General features: G+C 46.8%; 1 protein-coding gene across 1 annotated transcript in view; it reads right to left on the bottom strand.

The window, feature by feature from the left end:
* Positions 1 to 19,892, bottom strand: part of LOC141990304 (SRSF protein kinase 3-like) — a 40,910-nt gene that overhangs the window by 5,163 nt on the left and 15,855 nt on the right. Inside the window, exons 5-11 of the mRNA XM_074957252.1 lie at positions 18,384 to 18,471; positions 17,842 to 17,948; positions 10,239 to 10,401; positions 5,759 to 5,841; positions 5,150 to 5,257; positions 4,559 to 4,628; positions 4,369 to 4,461 (exon numbers count right to left, since the gene is read on the bottom strand). Of these exons, the coding sequence (XP_074813353.1) occupies positions 4,369 to 4,461; positions 4,559 to 4,628; positions 5,150 to 5,257; positions 5,759 to 5,841; positions 10,239 to 10,401; positions 17,842 to 17,948; positions 18,384 to 18,471 (712 nt within the window). The remainder of the gene's footprint in view (positions 1 to 4,368; positions 4,462 to 4,558; positions 4,629 to 5,149; positions 5,258 to 5,758; positions 5,842 to 10,238; positions 10,402 to 17,841; positions 17,949 to 18,383; positions 18,472 to 19,892) is intronic.

Raw genomic sequence — 19,892 nt, 5'->3', positions numbered from 1 at the left:
TGAAGGGAACTCCCTGCAACACCAACCCAGGGCTCATCCACCATTCCAGGGACAATAGGATGTGATCCGGCACCCTGACTACCCAGTCTAGGTCATGCCTGTTGGGGATGTAAACCGACACAGCCACACTTGCAGAGGCAGGAGGTGGAGCTGGGCACGACTGACAACATATGTACAGGCGGCCATGTGGCCCAACAACCGTGGGCAGGTATGAGCCGTGGTGAGCGGGTGGTTCTTCACATGGGAAATCAGGTCCTACATGGCCTGAAAACATGCCTCTGGAAGGAAGGCTCTGGCTCACGTGGAGTTGAGAACCGCCCCATGAACTCTATGCGTTGGACTGGCCTTAAGGTGGATTTTTTCTCATTTACCAGCAGGCCCAGGTCACGGCAGATCATAGAATCATAGAATAGAATCATAGAATATCAGGCTTGGAAGGGACCTCAGGAGGTCATCTAGTCCAACCCCCTGCTCAAAGCAGGACCAATCCCCAATCAAATCATCCCAGCCAGGGCTTTGTCAAGCCTGACCTTAAAAACTTCCAAGGAAGGAGATTCTACCACCTCCCTAGGTAACGCATTCCAGTGTTTCAAGGCTTCTCTGCACTTGTTCCTGAGACCTGCCCTTGATAAGCCCATTATTGAGATATGCGAAGACCTGGACCCCTCGACATCTCAGGTAAGCGTCCGCTGGCGCCATACATTTTGTGAAGACCCTTAGGACCGATGAGAGGCCAAAGGGGAGCGCAGTGAATTGGAAATGGCGTCCGCCCCCTATAAAACAGACGAAATGCCTGAGACCTTGGAATATGGAAATAACCATCCTTCAGGTCAAGGGAGGCATATCAGCCTCCTGGATCCAGGGAGGGGATGATGGAGGCCAGGGAAACCATGCAAAACTTCAACTTCTTGAGAGACTTGCTGACGCGCTGCAGGTCCAAAATGGGTCTGAGGCCCCCTTTTGCTTTCGGGATGAGGAAGTAGTGGGAGTGGAACCCCTTTCCTGTCATGTCGTGAGGGATCTCCTCACTGCCCCCAGGCACAGGGGGTTCTCGACTCATAAACAAGGAGTTGCTCATGAGAAGCGTCCCTGAAGAGGGATGGGAAGGAGGGGAGGTGAGAGGGAGGGGTAGCCGAAAACTGCAGGGTGTATCCTTTGACACTGCGTCCAGCACCCAGCGGTCTGAGGTGACCCATGCCCAGGCCGAGTGCTAGGGACGAAGTCGGTTGAGGAAAGAACGGGACGGATCCTGGGAGTTGACTGGGACATCGCTCTTGAGCGCCCTCTTGAAATGAGTGCTTCCGACCCCTGAGATGCTTTGCTGGGGTGGACTGTGCAGGCAAGTGGGAGGAGGAAGGGCAGCGGCAGCGGTTGAAACTTATGTCCACATCCCTTCTCCTTGCAGGCCCTAGACGGGCTGCCAAAGGGCATGCCTCATGCACTGACCTAGCCCGGTGCCGTCAGTGCCACCAACTGTTGCTCCAAGGCGGCGGCAGATGTGCGGTGCAAAGAGGGCGTCAACATGACCAGCACTCCCCACGTGCTCCAATAAGGCCACTGCGCTGGCCACTGGCCGTGCTGCCAAGGTGGTGCCATCGATGTCGATGCGGCCTCAGGTGCCCAATTGCACCGGTGGAGTTTAGGTGAGGGGCTGAACTGCTCTTCCATGCCAGTGGAATCCCCTTCCAGTGACCGTGATGGGGCTGTCGACGCCTGAATCTGCCTGCTGACTGTCGCTGCTGGAGACCAGTGCCCGGAGCGAGAGGATCGGTGCCGGTATCGAGGGGACCGGTGCCAGGGGGACCAGAGATGTGATGGGGAGTGCTCCCACAGGGCAGGCGACGGAGATCTGTGCCGAGAGGATGACCGTCGGGAGGACAAATGGTGCTGGTAGTATGGAGACAGGCGCCTCCCTCTAGGCGATCCGCCTCGAGACAGCAGGGACTGCGATCGCGGCGCCGGTGACCAAGGGTGAGCCTGAGAGGATCCGGGCTGTGACTCCAGTGATCTGTGGCATGGAGGTAGAGAGCACTGTCTTGTCTCGAGGGATCAGTGGCGCTCCAATGCCCCTTGAGGGGTCTTAGCGGCTGGCTTGCCCTCATAGGGAACCTTTGCCCTTCCTTTGGCACATGCTGTGTTGGCGGCACGGGTAGAGACCTGTGCTCTCTCGGCTCTTAGGAAGGAGTCAATCCCGTCAGGAGTTTGGGTCCTATACCACTTTCGGGAGTCGGTGGTTGATCCTTTAAGGGGCTAAAGGCCCCGACCAGGGAGGCATGTCCACATGGCTCTGGAGTGGCTGGGCAGCCTGAACTGGGTCCTTTGCCCTATGTCCCATGGCCCTTCTTGTCTGGTGCCAGGGAACCATGCTTCCTTGCTTTCTTTTTGGGAACAGGTGGTAGGGAGCGGTGCCAGGTGGAGCTCACGGCTGGGGGTGTGCTGTGACTGAGACCGAGGTACTCGGTGAGTCTCGGTGGGACAGCTTGGAATCTGGATGAAGGGCACGTCTCCATGAGGAGAACCTGCAAACGAATATCCTGCTCCCTCTGAGTCTTGGGCTGAAGGTTTTTACAAATACAGCACTTGTCCTTCACTTGTGATTCCCCCAAGCAGTTGAGGCAGCTGCTGTGGGGATCACTTACTGGCCTAGGCCTGTTTCAGTCTGCACAGGGGTTAAACCCAGAGACCGGGGCATGCCCCGCCTGGGGGGGACTCTAACTGCTAACTACTTAACTACACTTAACAACTACTATAAACGACTGGTCTCGTTAGAGCTGGTGTGGCAACCCCCATTTTTTCATGGTGTGTGAGTGTGAGTGTCTTCCTACTGTATTTTCCACTACATGCATCTGATGAAGTGGGCTTTAGCCCACAAAAGCTTATGCTCAAATCAGTTTGTTAGTCTCTAAGGTGCCACAAGTACTCCTCGTTCTTTCTACTATAAACAAACTATTTACAAGGCCTTAAGACTCAAGTCAGTAGAGAGGAAACTGCTAACACTTGTGATGCAATGAAAGGTTCTCCAACTAACCACCACAGGAGCAACCGAGAGGGTGTAGGGCTGGTGGCGCCTGATATACTAACGCATGAGCTTGGCACTCAAGGGAGCGCCACTGCTGACCCTAAGGATACTGCTACGGCAAAAATCTCTGACGACCACACACGTGGGCGCGCACACACCTAGAAGGGAATCGACATGAGCAAGCATTCGAAGGAGAATGAGCCTTCAAGAGGGACCTGAATGACCTGGGAGGGGACTGTCAGACCAATATTTGGAGGTTCTCCCAGGTATGGGAGCATGATAGAGCACTAAAAAGGCACAGAAATGGTAGTGAGAGAAAAATATTAGTGGAAGGTCCTTTGAGGCTGTTTCACTGGCTGAGTGGAGAAAGGAACATAGTAAGAGACTAAGTGGGAAAGTGGGGAGGGACAGTGTTAGGTAGGGCCTTGGAGTCAAGGACAAAATGTTTAAACTTGATGAGCCAAAGGAGAGGCAGCAAAGAGATTCAAACAGAGGAGAGGGCGCATTTTAGACAGACTGGGCTGGAGGAAAAGGGGGCGGAGCTGGGAAGAGAATGTGCTTGTCCTCTCTCAGCATAATTCCTGAATTTCAGGCTTCTTCCAGCTTGACTCTCATTTAATTATTTTCATCCCGTTTCTACTCTCTCTCTCGGTCCTTTTGGGATATTTCTTAGTCCTCACTGGACTAAGAAAATGCTACCAACTTTAGAATTTTGTACTGGCATCCATCTCCTGAGTAACTCTCCAGTCAATAGGTTGGCATAGCAAGGTCCTAGAGGACTTCATGGAGTCTTCAGCTCTCCTCCCTGATAACAGAGAGCTTTGCTTAAGATAGCTTTTTGTTTGTTTTTCAAAGAGCAAGTTATTTAGGGGTGGGTCAGAGATCTGCACCCTTCTGCACAGGTGGCGACTTTCCATTGTGCCGGGGGTTCTTGACCCCTGGTTCTGCCCTAGGCCCCACCCCCACTCCACCCCTGTCTCCAAGGCCACACCTCTGCCCTGCCCCACATCTTCCCACCCCTGCTGTGACTCTTCCCGCCCCGTTCCACCCCTCCCTCGAGTGTGCCATGTCCTTGCTCCTCCCCTTCCTCCCCCCAGCCTCCTGCATGCTGCGAAACAGCTGATTGCAGCAGGCAGGTGGGAGGGGGAAGCGCTGATTGGCAGGGCCCACTGGTGGGCAGGAGGCACTGATACGGATAGGGCACTGGGGGGAAGGGGAGGTGGGGGATAGGGAGGCTGTCGGTGGGTGCTCAGCACCCATCATTTTTTCCCCATGGGTGCTCCAGGCTGGAGCACCCACGGAGTCAGCGCCTCTGCCTCTCTGGATAGCTCCCCAGCTCCTATTTTCACCTTGTCCGCTGAAGAATTTTGATGACTGTTTCCAGGAGAAAGCAATTTTAGGAGGAATTCTTCCCAGGAGTTCAATAATACGAGCAACATGATCTAGAGAGAGAGAGAGAATGGGGGAAAATGAGAAGCTGGATATTTAGATTTTATGACCATGTCATCAATAAAGTCACTGAAGATGACAGAATCCTACCATCGTCTCTGGAGAAATATTTCCCAGCCTGAGGTTCAAAAAGGAGGTTGCCGGTCGCCATTTCAAATGCCTGGAAATGAAATAGCCTATTAATCCAACTCAGTGCCCAAGCCAGACAGTCAAGAGAGTCATTCTTCACCAGTCCCTCCACTCCCTCAGCACCACCCCGTTCTTCACTTCTCCAGTCCTCCAGGACACAGGAATGTTCCCAAGATAAGGAAACACCTGCAGGTGCTCTGCCACCACAGACATCACATTCCCCGTTGCCTGGGTAAATCTCAGTGTGTATCTGGTTCAATCTGACATATGTTAGGTTCCATATATAGGATATTAATTGCCTTGTAATAATATAGGGACAAGACAATTAAGAGGAGGTTTATCTGCAGTACAACTTTGAACAGAAGTTGGTATTTGCAGAGTGCCTATTTTTAATAACATGACTTCTTCAGACAAGATTTTTCTTACTCCCAAATGCAGTAAGATAAATTAATGGCTGCAGACAGATATTTTCGCAGGGTTGCTGGTGCGTCATTCATGTTCACATCTGTGGTAAACTGCAGTCACCATGTCCATTGGGCTGAGAGTCCCTACCAGGCAGGCTGTGCTCCAGATATCTGCAGGAGTGCTGTAATCTAACCCAAGAAGAACTTCCAGGGCTCGGTATGGCTGGGTCTGGATCTCTTTGGAAAGGGGCTTGTACTGAAACAGAAAGGACAGACTATGGCTAGTGGTTCACAACTGATTAAAAACAAAGAAAATCACAGCAAAGTCCAGGACACAGTGGGACAGACCATGGATGGAACGTGCTGAATGCACATACCCAATCTCATGCAGGATACAGCAGATCTACATTCTGAAACCCACAACACCTGGTGTGATTTCCCTTCATTCTCTTCATGATTAGACATTTCTACTGGATTGACATTGTTTGACATTCCTAGCTGTAGAAGCTAACTGTATGCACATACAAGCTTGTCTAAAGCATGCAGCATGACCCAGAGTATAGAGCTCAGCTCTGAGCTGGGAGTGCAGAGGACAAACACACACATTACAAGATGAAATCACTCTCTCTTTCACAGCACACACTGCAATAAAACTTTTCAAGGAGATGTACAGTGATGGACAGACACCAAGATCAGAATCAGAATAGAGAGAACAGCCTCCTTTATCATGGGGGGGTGAGAGCTGAAACTGACTCACGGTCCAGCATGCGCTGCCTAGGTCTGCAATTTTCACTCCCATTTTCATTATATTGCAATGATCCAATTGATTGGCAAGAATTCCTGAATGAGAAAAAACAGAGCTTAAATTCACAACTTTGCTAGATACAATAAATCATGGTTTTAAGACAGACACTGGATTTATGGTTTATTACAACAATCTGTAACCCACTAATCCCCCTTTTGTCCTATGACTCAGGGGTTTATCAGGCCACTTCACCTTAAATGATCCCTTAGAATATGTGCTAAGCACGTAAGCTAAACTATCTGATTGATCTTGTATTTAGCTGTGACTCCCTGAGTACCTTTCCCAGACCTGAGGAAGAGCTCTGTGTAGCTCCAAAGCTTGTCTCTCTCACCAACAGAAGTCAGACCAATAAAAGATATTACCTCATCACCCTTGTCTCTCTGTCTCCAAACTAACAGGTATATCATTCAACACAGATCATTCATGTATGTTTTTGCCTTTATCTAATGTCTTTCAGCCCAAAGGATCCTACAATGCTTTACAGAGAGGTGATTCCTCTTTACCTACCACTGAAACTTCTATGTGCTTAGGAGAGGACACGAAGAAGAATCTGGTACCCAATTAGATCGGCAAGAGGATTTTAGAAGAACAGCCTGTCGTTGTCTGAAGCGGAGCATTGGGGTCAGCACCACCTGAGAGGGAAGAGTGCCCCCTACTCAGTCACTCACCCACTCTGCATCACAGTGCCCTTACCACCAAGCTGGGGCACTGGGGCCAACACTGACTCAGGAAAGAGCACTCCCTACTAAGTCCCTCAGACCAGAGCCATAGCACTGGCTTTTCTCCTCTGACAACATCAGCAAGAGGAAATATGACCCCTCCAGGTACTGACTTCAGAGCAGATTCTGTCTGCCAGACAATTGAAAGGCGACCAGCTACCTTTTCACAGAATCATAGAATATCAGGGTTGGAAGAGACCTCAGGAGGCCATCTAGTCCAACCTCCTGCTCAAAGCAGGACAAACCCCCAACTAAATCATCCTACCCAGGGCTTTGACAAGCCAGGTCTTAAAAACATCTAAGGATGGAGATTCCACCATTCCAGTGCTTCACCACCGTCCTAGTGAAATAGTGTTTCCTAATATCCAACCTAGACCTCGCCCACTGCAACTTGAGACCATTATTCCTCGTTCTGTCATCTGCCACCACTGAGAACAGCCGAGCTCCATCTTCTTTGGAACCCCCCCCCCCTTCAGGTAATTGAAGGCTGCTATCAAATCCCCCCTCACTCTTCTCATCTGCAGACTAAATAACCCCAGTTCCCTCAATCTCTCCTCATAAGTCATGTGCCCCAGCCCCCTAATCATTTTCGTTGCTCACAGCTGGACTCTCTCCAATTTGTCCACATCCCTTCTGTAGTGGGGAGACCAAAACTGGACACAATACTCCAAGTGTGGCCTCACCAGTGCCGAATAGAGGGGAATGATCACTTCCCTCGATCTGCTGGCAATGCTCCTACTAATACAGCCCAATATGCCGTTGGCCTTCTTGGCAACAAGGGCACACTGCTGACTCATACCCAACTTCTTGTCCACTGTAATCCCCAGGTCCTTTTCTGCAGAACTGCTGCTTAGCCAGTCGGTCCCCAGCCTGTAGCGGTGCATGGGATTCTCCCGCCCTAAGTTCAGGACTCTGCACTTGTCCTTGTTGAACCTCATCAGATTTCTTTTGGCCCAATCCTCTAATTTGTCTAGGTCACTCTGGACCCTATCCCTACCCTCCAGCGTATCTACCTCTCCCCCCAGCTTAGTGTCATCTGCGAACTTGCTGAGGGTGCAATTCATCCCATCATCCAGATCATTAACAAAGCTGTTGAACAAAACTGGCTCCCGGATCAACCCCTGGAGCACTCCACTTGATACCGGCTGCCAACTAGACATCGAGCCATTGATCACTACCCGTAGAGCCCAACAATCTAGCCAGCTTTCTATCCACCTTATAATCCATTCATCCAATCCATATTTTTTTATCTTGCTGGCAAAAATACGGTGGGAGATCATATCAAAAGCTTTGCTAAAGTCAAGATATATCACATCCACCGCTTTCCCCATATCCACAGAGCCAGTTATCTCATCACAGAAGGCAATCAGGTAGGTCAGGGATGACTTGCCATTGGTGAATCTATGTTGACTGTTCCTGATCACCTTCCTCTCTTTTGACTTTTATCTTGGAAAAGACATCCCTTTCCCTCAAATATCTTCCAGATTATGTTACTTTACAATGAAGTGCTGGTTAATATGTCATACACTATCATGCAAGCCTGATTCAAGCAAAAATCTGTCAATAATTTAGTGTCACCATTTACCCCAGAACATTAGGTCCATGAAACAGCAGCACCATGAGACAAGCTCTGACATAAAATGTGTTACATCTCCCAGATCATTCCTAGAAGGTGAGGAATATCTCTGGTGCAAAGACTCAGACTATAAGTGCTGGTGTTGTGTTTAAATTACAGAAAGGAAGTAGGATTTAGAGTGGTAGAGTCTGTGTCAGCAAAAACAACGAGGAGTCCTTGTGGCACCTTAGAGATTAACACATTTATTTGGGCATAAGCTTTTGTGGGCTAAAACCCACTTCATCAGATGCATGGAATGGAAAATGCAGTAGAGAGATATAAATACACAGCATATGAAAAGATGGGAGTTACCTTTCCAAGTGGGGGGTCAGTGCTAACGAGCCAATTCAGTTAAGGTGGAAGTGGGCTATTCTCACCTTCACTGAATTGGCTCATTAGCCATGACCCCCACTTGGTAAGGCAACTCCCATCTTTTCATATGCTGTGTATTTATACCTCTCTACTGTATTTTCCACTCCATTCATCTGATGAAGTGGGTTTTAGCCCAAGAAAGCTTATGCCCAAATAAATTTGTTACTCTCTAAGGTGCCACAAGGACCCCTCATCAATATTTTTTAGAAAGGAAGTAGCGTTCTCAGAATAAGAACCTAAATAGAACAGAATAGAATGGAATAGTTTAACACACTGAGAACATGAACTAGATGTTCTCCTCTGAAGATTTCTTGTCAAATGTGACTGTCTGGACCACAAGTGAGGACTAGTTTGCAGTGATAGAGCTGTGTATATGTGTGAGCAGGAGTAAAAGGCATCAGCAGATCTGTAGGAGGGAGTGGAAGGAGATGCTGCAGGGCTGGATTGAGGGGCATCAACTGAGTCAGACAGCAGGGGGAGCTGCGTGTCCATCTCATTGTGATGTCCCCATGAATTGCATAGTTTTGAGGCTGCTGCTCCCTTTCAGCAGATCAGATTTGTTTCCATTCCTGTGCCAATACAATCCCCCTCTCTGTTTCTGATATTCTGGTTGTCAGACATGGTTCTCAGATCTATGGTGATAAATTTAACTGGGCAAAGAGTAGCTGGATAGGAATTCCTACTTCGTCAATTTTGATGGGACTAATGGAAAGCAACTGGGCCTTGCTGGTGCCCCGGTCAGGCAAAGACATTTATTGGGATAACTGTACTCTCTGAGACACGAGAGCCTGTCCCAGCAGCTCTTGATGCCAGGACATTGAGCTTTGTGAAACAGGAGTTTGATCTTGACTGTGGCTGCTGTTAAACTGTCTTTGAGAAAACAGAAGTCACAAATGAGAATGTTTTATTTTAAAGTCACAGAAGCCAGTGCATAAAGCAAAAAAAAAAAACAAAAAAAAACTCCACCCAAACAAAAAAAAACAAGGGAGGGCTTTATTTTCCAGCATTTGCTGTTTATGAAGGCTGTTGGTCTATCTGCACTGACTCCAGGGCTCACAGACTGCCCCAGGTGAAAGAGGACACAGGAAAAAAACATTAGCCCATTGAGTTACATAGGTACTATCCACAACCAGAGGAAGCACTGAGATGAAGAGACCCTGAGAAGTCATTGCATGCCTATATAAGCCTGAAGAAGAGCAGTAAACACAGGTCTCCTTTAAACATCAAATACTAGAGATGGGCCTTTGCATGGTTAAAACAAAGTACTTTGGGTTACAATTAGCACGAAAAGTGCTATAAAAGGTGGACCTGTATTGTACTGTAAGGCTGTGAGTAATTGCTCAGAAGTGATGGAAATGTACAGTATCAACAAATGCTCATAATTTTCCAGTTGTTCCTACACACAAACCCATCTGCAGCAGCATGTCTATGCACAAACAGACCTAGACTGGGATTTGAGTGATTGGTATATGAGACAGATGGGCTTACTCCTGGAAACTAGAGGTGGAAAAGGCCTACCAATACAGGGTCATCTAGGCCAATGGCCTCTTACCAGCCAGTGGAGGAATTTCTCCAACTGTATATTTACGCTTGGTACGAAGTCTCCATAGGCTGAAGTTGGGGTGCAGTAAGCAGGAATGTTCTTGTTCCTCGCAGGAATCCTAGCACCTGTATGAGTCCCACTTTCTGTACTAAACTCTGCAAATCTTTACCCTTTCCAGCCTACCTGGTTTCTTTAGGCCCACATCTATGCTTTGGATCCAGGCAGCTGTGTCATGCAGAAGCTTCTGGAGACTCTCTTCATCCACCTGCAGCAAGATGTTCTCTGGCTTGATGTCTGTGTGGATAATCCGACAATTGGTATGCAGGAACTGCAGCCCTGCCAGTACCTGTATGAACCACAGACAGTGATTAACAATCAGGAATGCAGAGACCACTCCTAGGAGCAGCTTTAGGTGATGTCACAAAAGAAAGAGTCCAACATAATAGACTTGGTGTTTCACACAGATTCTGATATTTATGAAGAATGAGACACAGATGACATGGAAAATTCTGAAGGAGGCCATCCCAGTATAGGGAATCCCATGCATCTGCTTGGAGTCAGCATCTGTGACAGGGTGCTGAGTGAGAAGGATTTACTCAGCCCCTGTCACTCCAGCCTCAATCAAGGGGAATGGATTGGGGCTGGGTGAATAGCCCGGTGTCTACCTGGTAATAGGCAGTACCTGCCAGCCTCATTAGCCAGGGCTATAAAGGCTGGGAGGAAGCTGGAGGCCAGGCCAGGCCAGGCACGGCACAGAGGGAGGTGGGAGTCTTCTGGTTTGTTGCTGGCCAGGCCTGCAGTTGGCTGCGAAACCTGTACATTGGTGGAAAGTGGTGGCGGGAAAACAAGTGGAAATAAAGAACACTGGTGTTGCATCAAGTTGAGGTGTTCCTGACTGACTGGAGAGGGCAACAGGGGCCGAAAACAGAGGGGCCCAACATGCACCTTGCTATACCTGGGGGCTTGTCCGGGATCTGAAGCCAGCACAAAAACTTGGCGGCTCAGAGATGGAGGGAACCCTGCAGTGGCTAGCAAAGCAACAGGAGAAGATGCGGAAGGCACTGCAAGCCTTCCAGCAATCCCACCAGCTAGAGAGGCAGGCCTTACTCACCTGGCAGGCGGAGCAACAGAAAACTCTCCAGGACTTTATAAAGGAGCAGGTCAATGTGCAGCAGCAGCTCCTACAAAGACTGGTGAATCCCCTGGGAGGTGAGGGCACCCGCGCAACGGTGTTAGGCCTATGTAAGATGGCCGATGACCCGGACACCTTTCTTTGTACCTTTGAGTGGGTAGCCATGGGAACCGGATGGGATAGGGCAACCTGGGCCCTACAACTGGCTCCCTATGTGGCCGGCAAGGCTCAAGCCGCCTATATGGTACTGAGCAACGACCAGGCCAAGGACTAGGAGGTGGTGAAGGCAGCCGTCCTAGACCGCATAGGGCTGTCAGCAGAGAAATACTGGCAGAAGTTTGTCTTACCGTACCTACCTTGACTGGCTAGAGGGGCATTATGGGAGCAAGTGGTGTGATACAACTAATGGTTTCACCATAGGACCTAGAAAGAAAGAGGTGACGTCTGAGCTACTTGGATTTAGCATAGTGAGAAATGGGGAACTCCCACATTGCACTAGTACAAAGAAAGTAGATTTTGGGGAACCAAGTAGCAAGGTGCAATGGAAGGAAGTATTACAATCCACTCATAAGAAAGTGGCTGGGGACACTATAATTAAGGTGCAAAAGGATATAATTTGACCAGGAAAAATGTAAGCAACAAGACATGGCTTTTCATGAACTGGCTCAGATTTGTGATCACTAATTATCATGCTGACCAACATCATCTCATTGTTTCTTGGTCTCTCTAGCCTCACCCACAACTGTTTGTTGCATCAATCTGTTGTCTGTAATCTTACACTTAGATTGTAAGCTTTTTGAGACAGGGACTTTCTCTTTGTTATATAGGTTTTTACAGTACCTAGCACAAAGGGGCCTTGGTCTCTAGGCACTACCATATTACAAATAAGTAGAAATAAAACCTGCAATGGTATTGGGGAGAGACCCAAACAAGAATATATAGAGTTAGTTAAAGTGTGTAGGGAAAAGAGAAGGACAACGGTTCATCGCTGCAGGAAAAGGATACCTTGTTATGGAGCACGGAGAGTCTGAAGAGTCAAGAATTTAGGGACTTAACTGTTTGGGAAGAAAACATACTCTACACATGGAGAATAACCCACTAATGAACATTGATTAGGAAATGAAGGTTTTAACAGACTCACTGATACTCACAAGACATTGTTTCTGAGTTAGCCAAATATAATATCAGTAGCAGCAGAATGGCTACTGAAAAGTCCTGTTTTACACTCTGTTAAGTCACGTGTTGACAGATTTTCTTAACACTTTCGAAATAAACCACTTTCTGGGCTGCACATCAAATAAGGAGAAATTTCAGCCTCAAAGATAATTTGTGGGGGGAAGAGTACCTAACCCACTTCAAATGGAGGGAACAGAAGGAAAATGCCACCTCAGCAGTCCCTAACTCTAGTAATAAGAATTAGTTTGCTTAGCACTTTACAGACAGGTATGAAGACAAAGGTTCCTGTCCCAAGATCTTAAGTAGACAAAGGATGGAGGAAGGGATACAATGAGAAGCAACGTTTGAGTGAAGTTGAGCACACAGCTTGTTAGTTCCAAGATGTTCAGATGAATTTTCCCATGGGAGCAGGAGTTAATTCAGAGTAAGATGGCCTCTTAATTCCCACCCATAGAGGGTTTCAGATGCTATTTGAGAAACAGGCTAAAGGAGGAAGAGTCCACTTCATCTACACCAAGCCTCTGGAGGAGGCTGGGGTACTTAGGTAGCAAATGTTCCTCTGACATCTTGACAAGTGGATCACAGAAAAACTCAAGAGTTCTGAGATGTACCATGTGGTTGTAACTGAACTTTGAGATCTCTGTTAGCCTTTTCCATTCCCTAGCAGCTCATGGACGCTGTGTAAGAAACGTCGTTTCTGGCATGTTTGTTTAAGTAAAATACCAAGACTATGTGGAGGATGGAGAAAGATTGTGGTTCTGATCAGAGCATGGGGGATTACTCCCTGAATGAAAATATCATTCAGCCATGGCACTTGTTGCAGCCCAGGCCTCTGGTCGTGTTGCGTGGAAGGAAAGAGAGAGCTATGAAGCAAAGTGCTAGCAATTTGTAATACCATGAAGAAAGCTATATAGACAAACCTCACAGTCAAACTGGAGCCAACTCAAGACTTAACTAAATGGTCTCCCTGTGTATCTTGCTTTCAGTGCTGGCTATGACTGCACACTGAAGTCAGCTTGTCAACAGCAGATTTTTAATTGTGGAGGGAGGAAAAAAAGAATTTTCCATGATGTTGTCAAAGCTACAGCAGCCAGATGGAGGTTCTTATGTCAACAAACGGTATGGATGACAGGCAGGTTTGTTTCATGTGTCCCTGTGGGCAGCAGATTAATTTTCAAGAGTTGCTCAGTGAAGTAACACTCCATAATACTGACTATTCTGAGCTGAACCAACTTTCTAAATATGTCACTTTGCAACCTGCAACCTCAACAATATCAGTAGTGACAGGTTTCAGAGTAGCAGCCGTGTTAGTCTGTATTCGCAAAAAGAAAAGGAGGACTTGTGGCACCTTACAGACTAACCAATTTATTTGAGCATGAGCTTTCGTGAGCTACAGTTGCATCCGATGAAGTGAGCTGGAGCTCACGAAAGCTTATGCTCAAATAAATTGGTTAGTCTCTACGGTGCCACAAGTACTCCTTTTCTTTTTGCGAATATCAATAGCGAATTTCCCAGGCACCGGTCTACAAAAGACCACTGAAATCTGAATAAGCAGCTCTTTTAAAATTCCAGTAAAATTAGGGGTTAGGCTAGGCTAGGCAACCCAAAGGTCACGTAAGGACATTGATTCTTTTCACCGTATGCATTTTAACGTTAGGTACTGCCACACAATTCAGGTTAAAACATATACTTGTATTTCCTGTTAGCTAACAGCTTTTTAGTTAAAAGAAAAGGAGTACTTGTGGCACCTTAGAGACTAACCAATTTATTTGAGCATAAGCTTTCGTGAGCTACAGCTCACTTCATCGGATGCATACTGTGGAAATTGCAGAAGACATTATATACACAGAGACCATGAAACAATACCTCCTCCCACCCCACTCTCCTGCTGGTAATAGCTTATCTAAAGTGATCACTCTCCTTACAATGTGTATGATAATCAAGTTGGGCCATTTCCAGCACAAATCCAGGTTTTCTCACCCTCCGCCCCCGCACACACAAACTCACTCTCCTGCTGGTAATAGCCCAGCCAAAGTGACCACTCTCTTTATAATGTGTATGAAAATCAAGGTGGGCCATTTCCAGCACAAATCCAGGTTTTCTCACCCCCCCCCCCAAAAAAAAACACACACACACACAAACTCACTCTCCTGCTGGTAATAGCTCATCCAAAGTGACCACTCTCCCTACAATGTGCATGATAATCAAGGTGGGCCATTTCCAGCATAAATCCAAGTTTAACCAGAACGTCCTGGGGGGGGGGGGGGTTAGGAAAAAACAAGGGGAAATAGGCTACCTTGCATCATGACTTAGCCACTCCCAGTCTCTATTTAAGCCTAAATTAATAGTATCCAATTTGCAAATGAATTCCAATTCAGCAGTTTCTCGCTGGAGTCTGGATTTGAAGTTTTTTTGTTGTAAGATAGCGACCTTCATGTCTGTAATTGCGTGACCAGAGAGATTGAAGTGTTCTCCGACTGGTTTATGAATGTTATAATTCTTGACATCTGATTTGTGTCCATTTATTCTTTTACGTAGAGACTGTCCAGTTTGACCAATGTACATGGCAGAGGGGCATTGCTGGCACATGATGGCATATATCACATTGGTGGATGTGCAGGTGAACGAGCCTCTGATAGTGTGGCTGGTGGCTGAACTTTGTGACTTTGTCCTTACCGATAACTATTTTGCATTTGGGGACAATGTATACCTTCAGATCAGCGGCACTGCTATGGGTACCCGCATGGCCCCACAGTATGCCAACATTTTTATGGCTGATTTAGAACAACGCTTCCTCAGCTCTCGTCCCCTAACGCGCCTACTCTACTTGTGCTATATTGATGATATCTTCATCATCTGGACTTATGGAAAAGAAGCCCTTGAGGAATTCCACCATGATTTCAACAATTTCCATCCCACCATCAACCTCAGCCTGGTCCAGTCCACACAAGAGATCCACTTCCTGGACACTACAGTGCTAATAAACAATGGTCACATAAACACCACCCTATACCGGAAACTTACTGACCGCTATTCCTACCTACATGCCTCCAGATTTCACCCTGACCACACCACACGATCCATCGTCTACAGCCAAGCTCTGCGATACAACCGCATTTGCTCCAACCCCTCAGACAGAGACAAACACCTACAAGATCTCTATCAAGCATTCTTACAACTACAATACCCACCTGCGGAAGTGAAGAAACAGATTGATAGAGCCAGAAGAGTTCCCAGAAGTCACCTACTACAGGACAGGCCTAACAAAGAAAATAACAGAACGCCACTAGCCGTCACCTTCAACCCCCAACTAAAACCCCTCCAACGCATTATTAAGGATCTACAACCTATCCTGAAGGATGACCCAACACTCTCACAAATCTTGGGAGACAGGCCAGTCCTTGCCTACAGACAGCACCCCAACCTGAAGCAAATACTCACCAACAACCACATACCACACAACAGAACCACTAACCCAGGAACCTATCCTTGCAACAAAGCCCACTGCCAACTGTGCCCACATATCTATTCAGGGGACACCATCACAGGGCCTAATAACATCAGCCACACTATCAGAGGCTCGTTCACCTGCACATCCACCAATGTGATATATGCCATCATGTGCCAGCAATGCCCCTCTGCCATGTACATTGGTCAAACTGGACAGTCTCTACGTAAAAGAATAAATGGACACAAATCAGATGTCAAGAATTATAACATTCATAAACCAGTCGGAGAACACTTCAGTCTCTCTGGTCACGCAATTACAGACATGAAGGTCGCTATCTTACAACAAAAAAACTTCAAATCCAGACTCCAGCGAGAAACTGCTGAATTGGAATTCATTTGCAAATTGGATACTATTAATTTAGGCTTAAATAGAGACTGGGAGTGGCTAAGTCATGATGCAAGGTAGCCTATTTCACCTTGTTTTTTCCTCCCCCCCCCCGACGTTCTGGTTAAACTTGGATTTATGCTGGAAATGGCCCACCTTGATTATCATACACATTGTAAGGAGAGTGGTCAGTTTGGATGAGCTATTGCCAGCAGGAGAGTGAGTTTGTGTGGGGGGGGGCGGGGGGGGTGAGAAAACCTGGATTTGTTCTGGAAATGGCCCACCTTGATTATCATGCACATTGTAGGGAGAGTGGTCACTTTGGATGAGCTATTACCAGCAGGAGAGTGAGTTTGTGTGTGTATGGGGGTGGGGGGGTGAGAAAACCTGGATTTGTGCTGGAAATGGCCCACCTTGATTATCATACACATTGTAAAGAGAGTGGTCACTTTGGCTGGGCTATTACCAGCAGGAGAGTGAGGTTGTTTTTTTTTGGGGGGGGGAGTGCGGAGGGTGAGAAAACCTGGATTTGTGCTGGAAATGGCCCAACTTGATTATCATACACATTGTAAGGAGAGTGATCACTTTAGATAAGCTATTACCAGCAGGAGAGTGGGGTGGGAGGAGGTATTGTTTCATGGTCTCTGTGTATATAATGTCTTCTGCAGTTTCCACAGTATGCATCCGATGAAGTGAGCTGTAGCTCACGAAAGCTTATGCTCAAATAAATTGGTTAGTCTCTAAGGTGCCACAAGTACTCCTTTTCTTTTTGCGAATACAGACTAACACGGCTGTTACTCTGAAACCAGCTTTTTAGTTATTTCATCATTTTGGTATTTTTGTTAACTAATTTGGTAATGTCTTAAAAATATCTTGGATTTTTATTGACTTTTCATAGCAAAAAGTCCTGATGCGTTTGACAAATAAATCTAGTCAGAGCTTAATTCTGCCACTGAAGTGCAGGCACCTCTGGAGCAGGACGAGGAAGTTGTTTTGTCATGCACAGTAACAGCACACATCAGTTTAATACATAAAGAAGTGCCTCAGTAGTGCCTCCGGGTCTGTTTCTGCAACCTGAGGCTGCTTCGTTCGAGCTCTGGTGGGCGGATATGGCTCTACTGATTTGGAAGACTTGCAAATGGTCCTGCTAGCCCAAGAGATGAGACCTGGGCACAGCTTTTGCTCTGTTTGTTCTTCCTTGGATTTATGTCACATTTTTACTTTTTGTTTTCTTCCCTGAAGGGACGACAGGCCAGTACTTCCTTGTAACAGGTTTGACCCTTTTGGTCTGTTCCTCTGTGGGTTTATTTTAATCACACTGGAATAAACTGCAGACAAATCCAACCAGTATATCGTTAGCTATTCCAGTCCTCTTCACTGGAAGATAAAAACATACTAGCCTAAGATGTGTATGTGAGAGGGCAGGTGTGTAATTGGGTATGGAAATGATCTCCATCTCACCGGAATTGTATTTAAATTTGGGACAAAACCACATTTGGATTTTATGCTTTAGTAAAATAATCCTGAGTGTTCTAAAAGGTTCCTTCACTTCACCCCCAATCTGCCCAGCTATCCTCTCTACCCCCAGGCCTCCCCCACCCCGCTCCCTGTGTCCTCACCCTTCCAGTGCTCCGAGCTCTCACCTCCTGTAGGGCTTTTTTCACAAAGGGCAAGGGGAGACCCTGGGCTCCATGGCTCCTCATCAGACATCGCAGAGAAGGGCCCAGCAACTCAAATACCAAGCACACATGTAGGAAAGTCAGGGATTCACTGAGAGAGAGAGAATGCTACCCCCACTCACTTTGAGGTTAACTAGACAAGCCACAGCCAACCCCTCGATCCCAGCTGCCATCCTACGCCCCACTCCCCAGGCTGGCCCCTGGCTCCCACTCCCAGTGCCATCCTATGCCCCCCAGACTGGCCCCCGCTCTCAGCTGCCATCCTATGCCCCCTCAGCTAGTCCTTCGCTCCCACACCCAGTCCCCATCCCTCCCCCCCCCCCCCGAGTCCAGCCCCTCTCTTCCACTCCCAGCTGCCATTCTACATACCCCAGGCTGGCCCCTTGCTCCCAATTCCAGGCCCATCCCTCCCATACGGACACAGCCAGTCTTTTCAACAGCATAGCATTCTGTCTGGCTGATGGTATTGCAAACAGAGAAAGCCACTATTCTTAGCTGAAGGATATGGAAGCCATTTGCTCCAATCATTTTAAAGTCATCTAAACAATGGATAATATTCTTCCCTGCCCGGTCCTTCTTCTTCATGCTGCTCACCTGAGAGTGGTCAAAAAAAACCCTCTTATTTAGTGGAATACATGTATCGGGTCTCTCTCTCTCACTCTCTGCATTTATCCTGCCATCCACCACCATAATATCTGAGCCTCTTCCACGTAAAAATCGATATCAAGGTCCCTAGTGGATTCTATAGTAAGTCTCTCCACTTTTTTGGGGCTAATAGCTCTGCTTGGGGTATTTTGTTTGTGGATGGTTGCTTAATTTGGATGCTTTCATGTATGTTCTTTTGGTGAAACCCAACAATGAGGGAATTGAACAAACCCAACTCCAATTACATTAGCGGAGTCCGATCCCTGATGCTTAATTTCCTCATAATTATCCAGCTGTATCCCAGATGAAGGGTAGACACAATTCCCCATAAATAGCCTAGCTGTCTGATCAGCTCAGATATTTCCTGACAATCCCACTCTGGGGTACTTACCACCACTAAAGCCATCACAACTGACTCCCTTCCAAGGGTATTTCCCACATATATGGAAAGGTTGTTTTTCCACATGACCACAGCTTATCATCAGAATTGTCTCATTATTTCCTTGTTTGTGTACCCCCATCCAGTTGTTCTCTCTTGGCTTATGTTTATATTGTAAGCTCGTTGGGGCAGGGGCCATCTCTTTGCTGTTTGTTTGTACAGCACCTAGCACAATGAGGATGAGATATCTAGAAACTACTGCAGTGCAGGTAACAAATAATAAAAATGGTATCACTTCAAGAACCTGAAGATTAGAATTTTTGGCCCATCATCTGGGTATAACAAATTCTGTTGGTCCAGTGAAAAATATGTCAGCATGTTGGCATGTTTCCTTTTAGAAACTTATAGCTCCCCTAAATATTTTCTTGTAATTAGGGCTGTCGTGTGATTAAAAAGATGACTAGAATACCATTTATTTAATTTTTTTTTTGTTTTCCACATTTTCAAATATATTGATTTCAATTACAACACAGAATACAAAGTGTACAGTAGCTCACTTTCTATTTATTTTTGATTACAAAATATTTGCACTGTAAAAAAGTATTTAATTTCACCTAATACAAGCACCATGGGGCAATCTCTTCATCATGAAAGTTGAATTTACAAATGTAGAATTATGTACAAAAAACCCTGCATTCAAAAATAAAACAATGTAAAACTTTAGAGCCTACAAGTCCAATCAATCCTACTTCTTGTTCAGCCAATCACTCATACAAACAAGCTCATTTACATTTGCAGAAGAAATGCTGCCTGCTTCTTGTTTACAATAGCACCTGAAAGTGAGAACAGGCGTTTGCCTGGCACTCTGGTAGCTGGTGTCACAAGATATTTACACGCCAGATGCGCTAAAGAGTCATATGTCCCTTCATGCTTCAACCACCATTCAGAGATCATGCGTCCATGCTGATGACGGGGTTTGTTTGATAACAAT

Source organism: Natator depressus, chromosome 7 (assembly GCF_965152275.1).
Source record: "Natator depressus isolate rNatDep1 chromosome 7, rNatDep2.hap1, whole genome shotgun sequence".
Lineage (NCBI taxonomy): Eukaryota > Metazoa > Chordata > Testudines > Cheloniidae > Natator > Natator depressus.
This window is presented reverse-complemented; position numbering and strand designations above follow the sequence as displayed.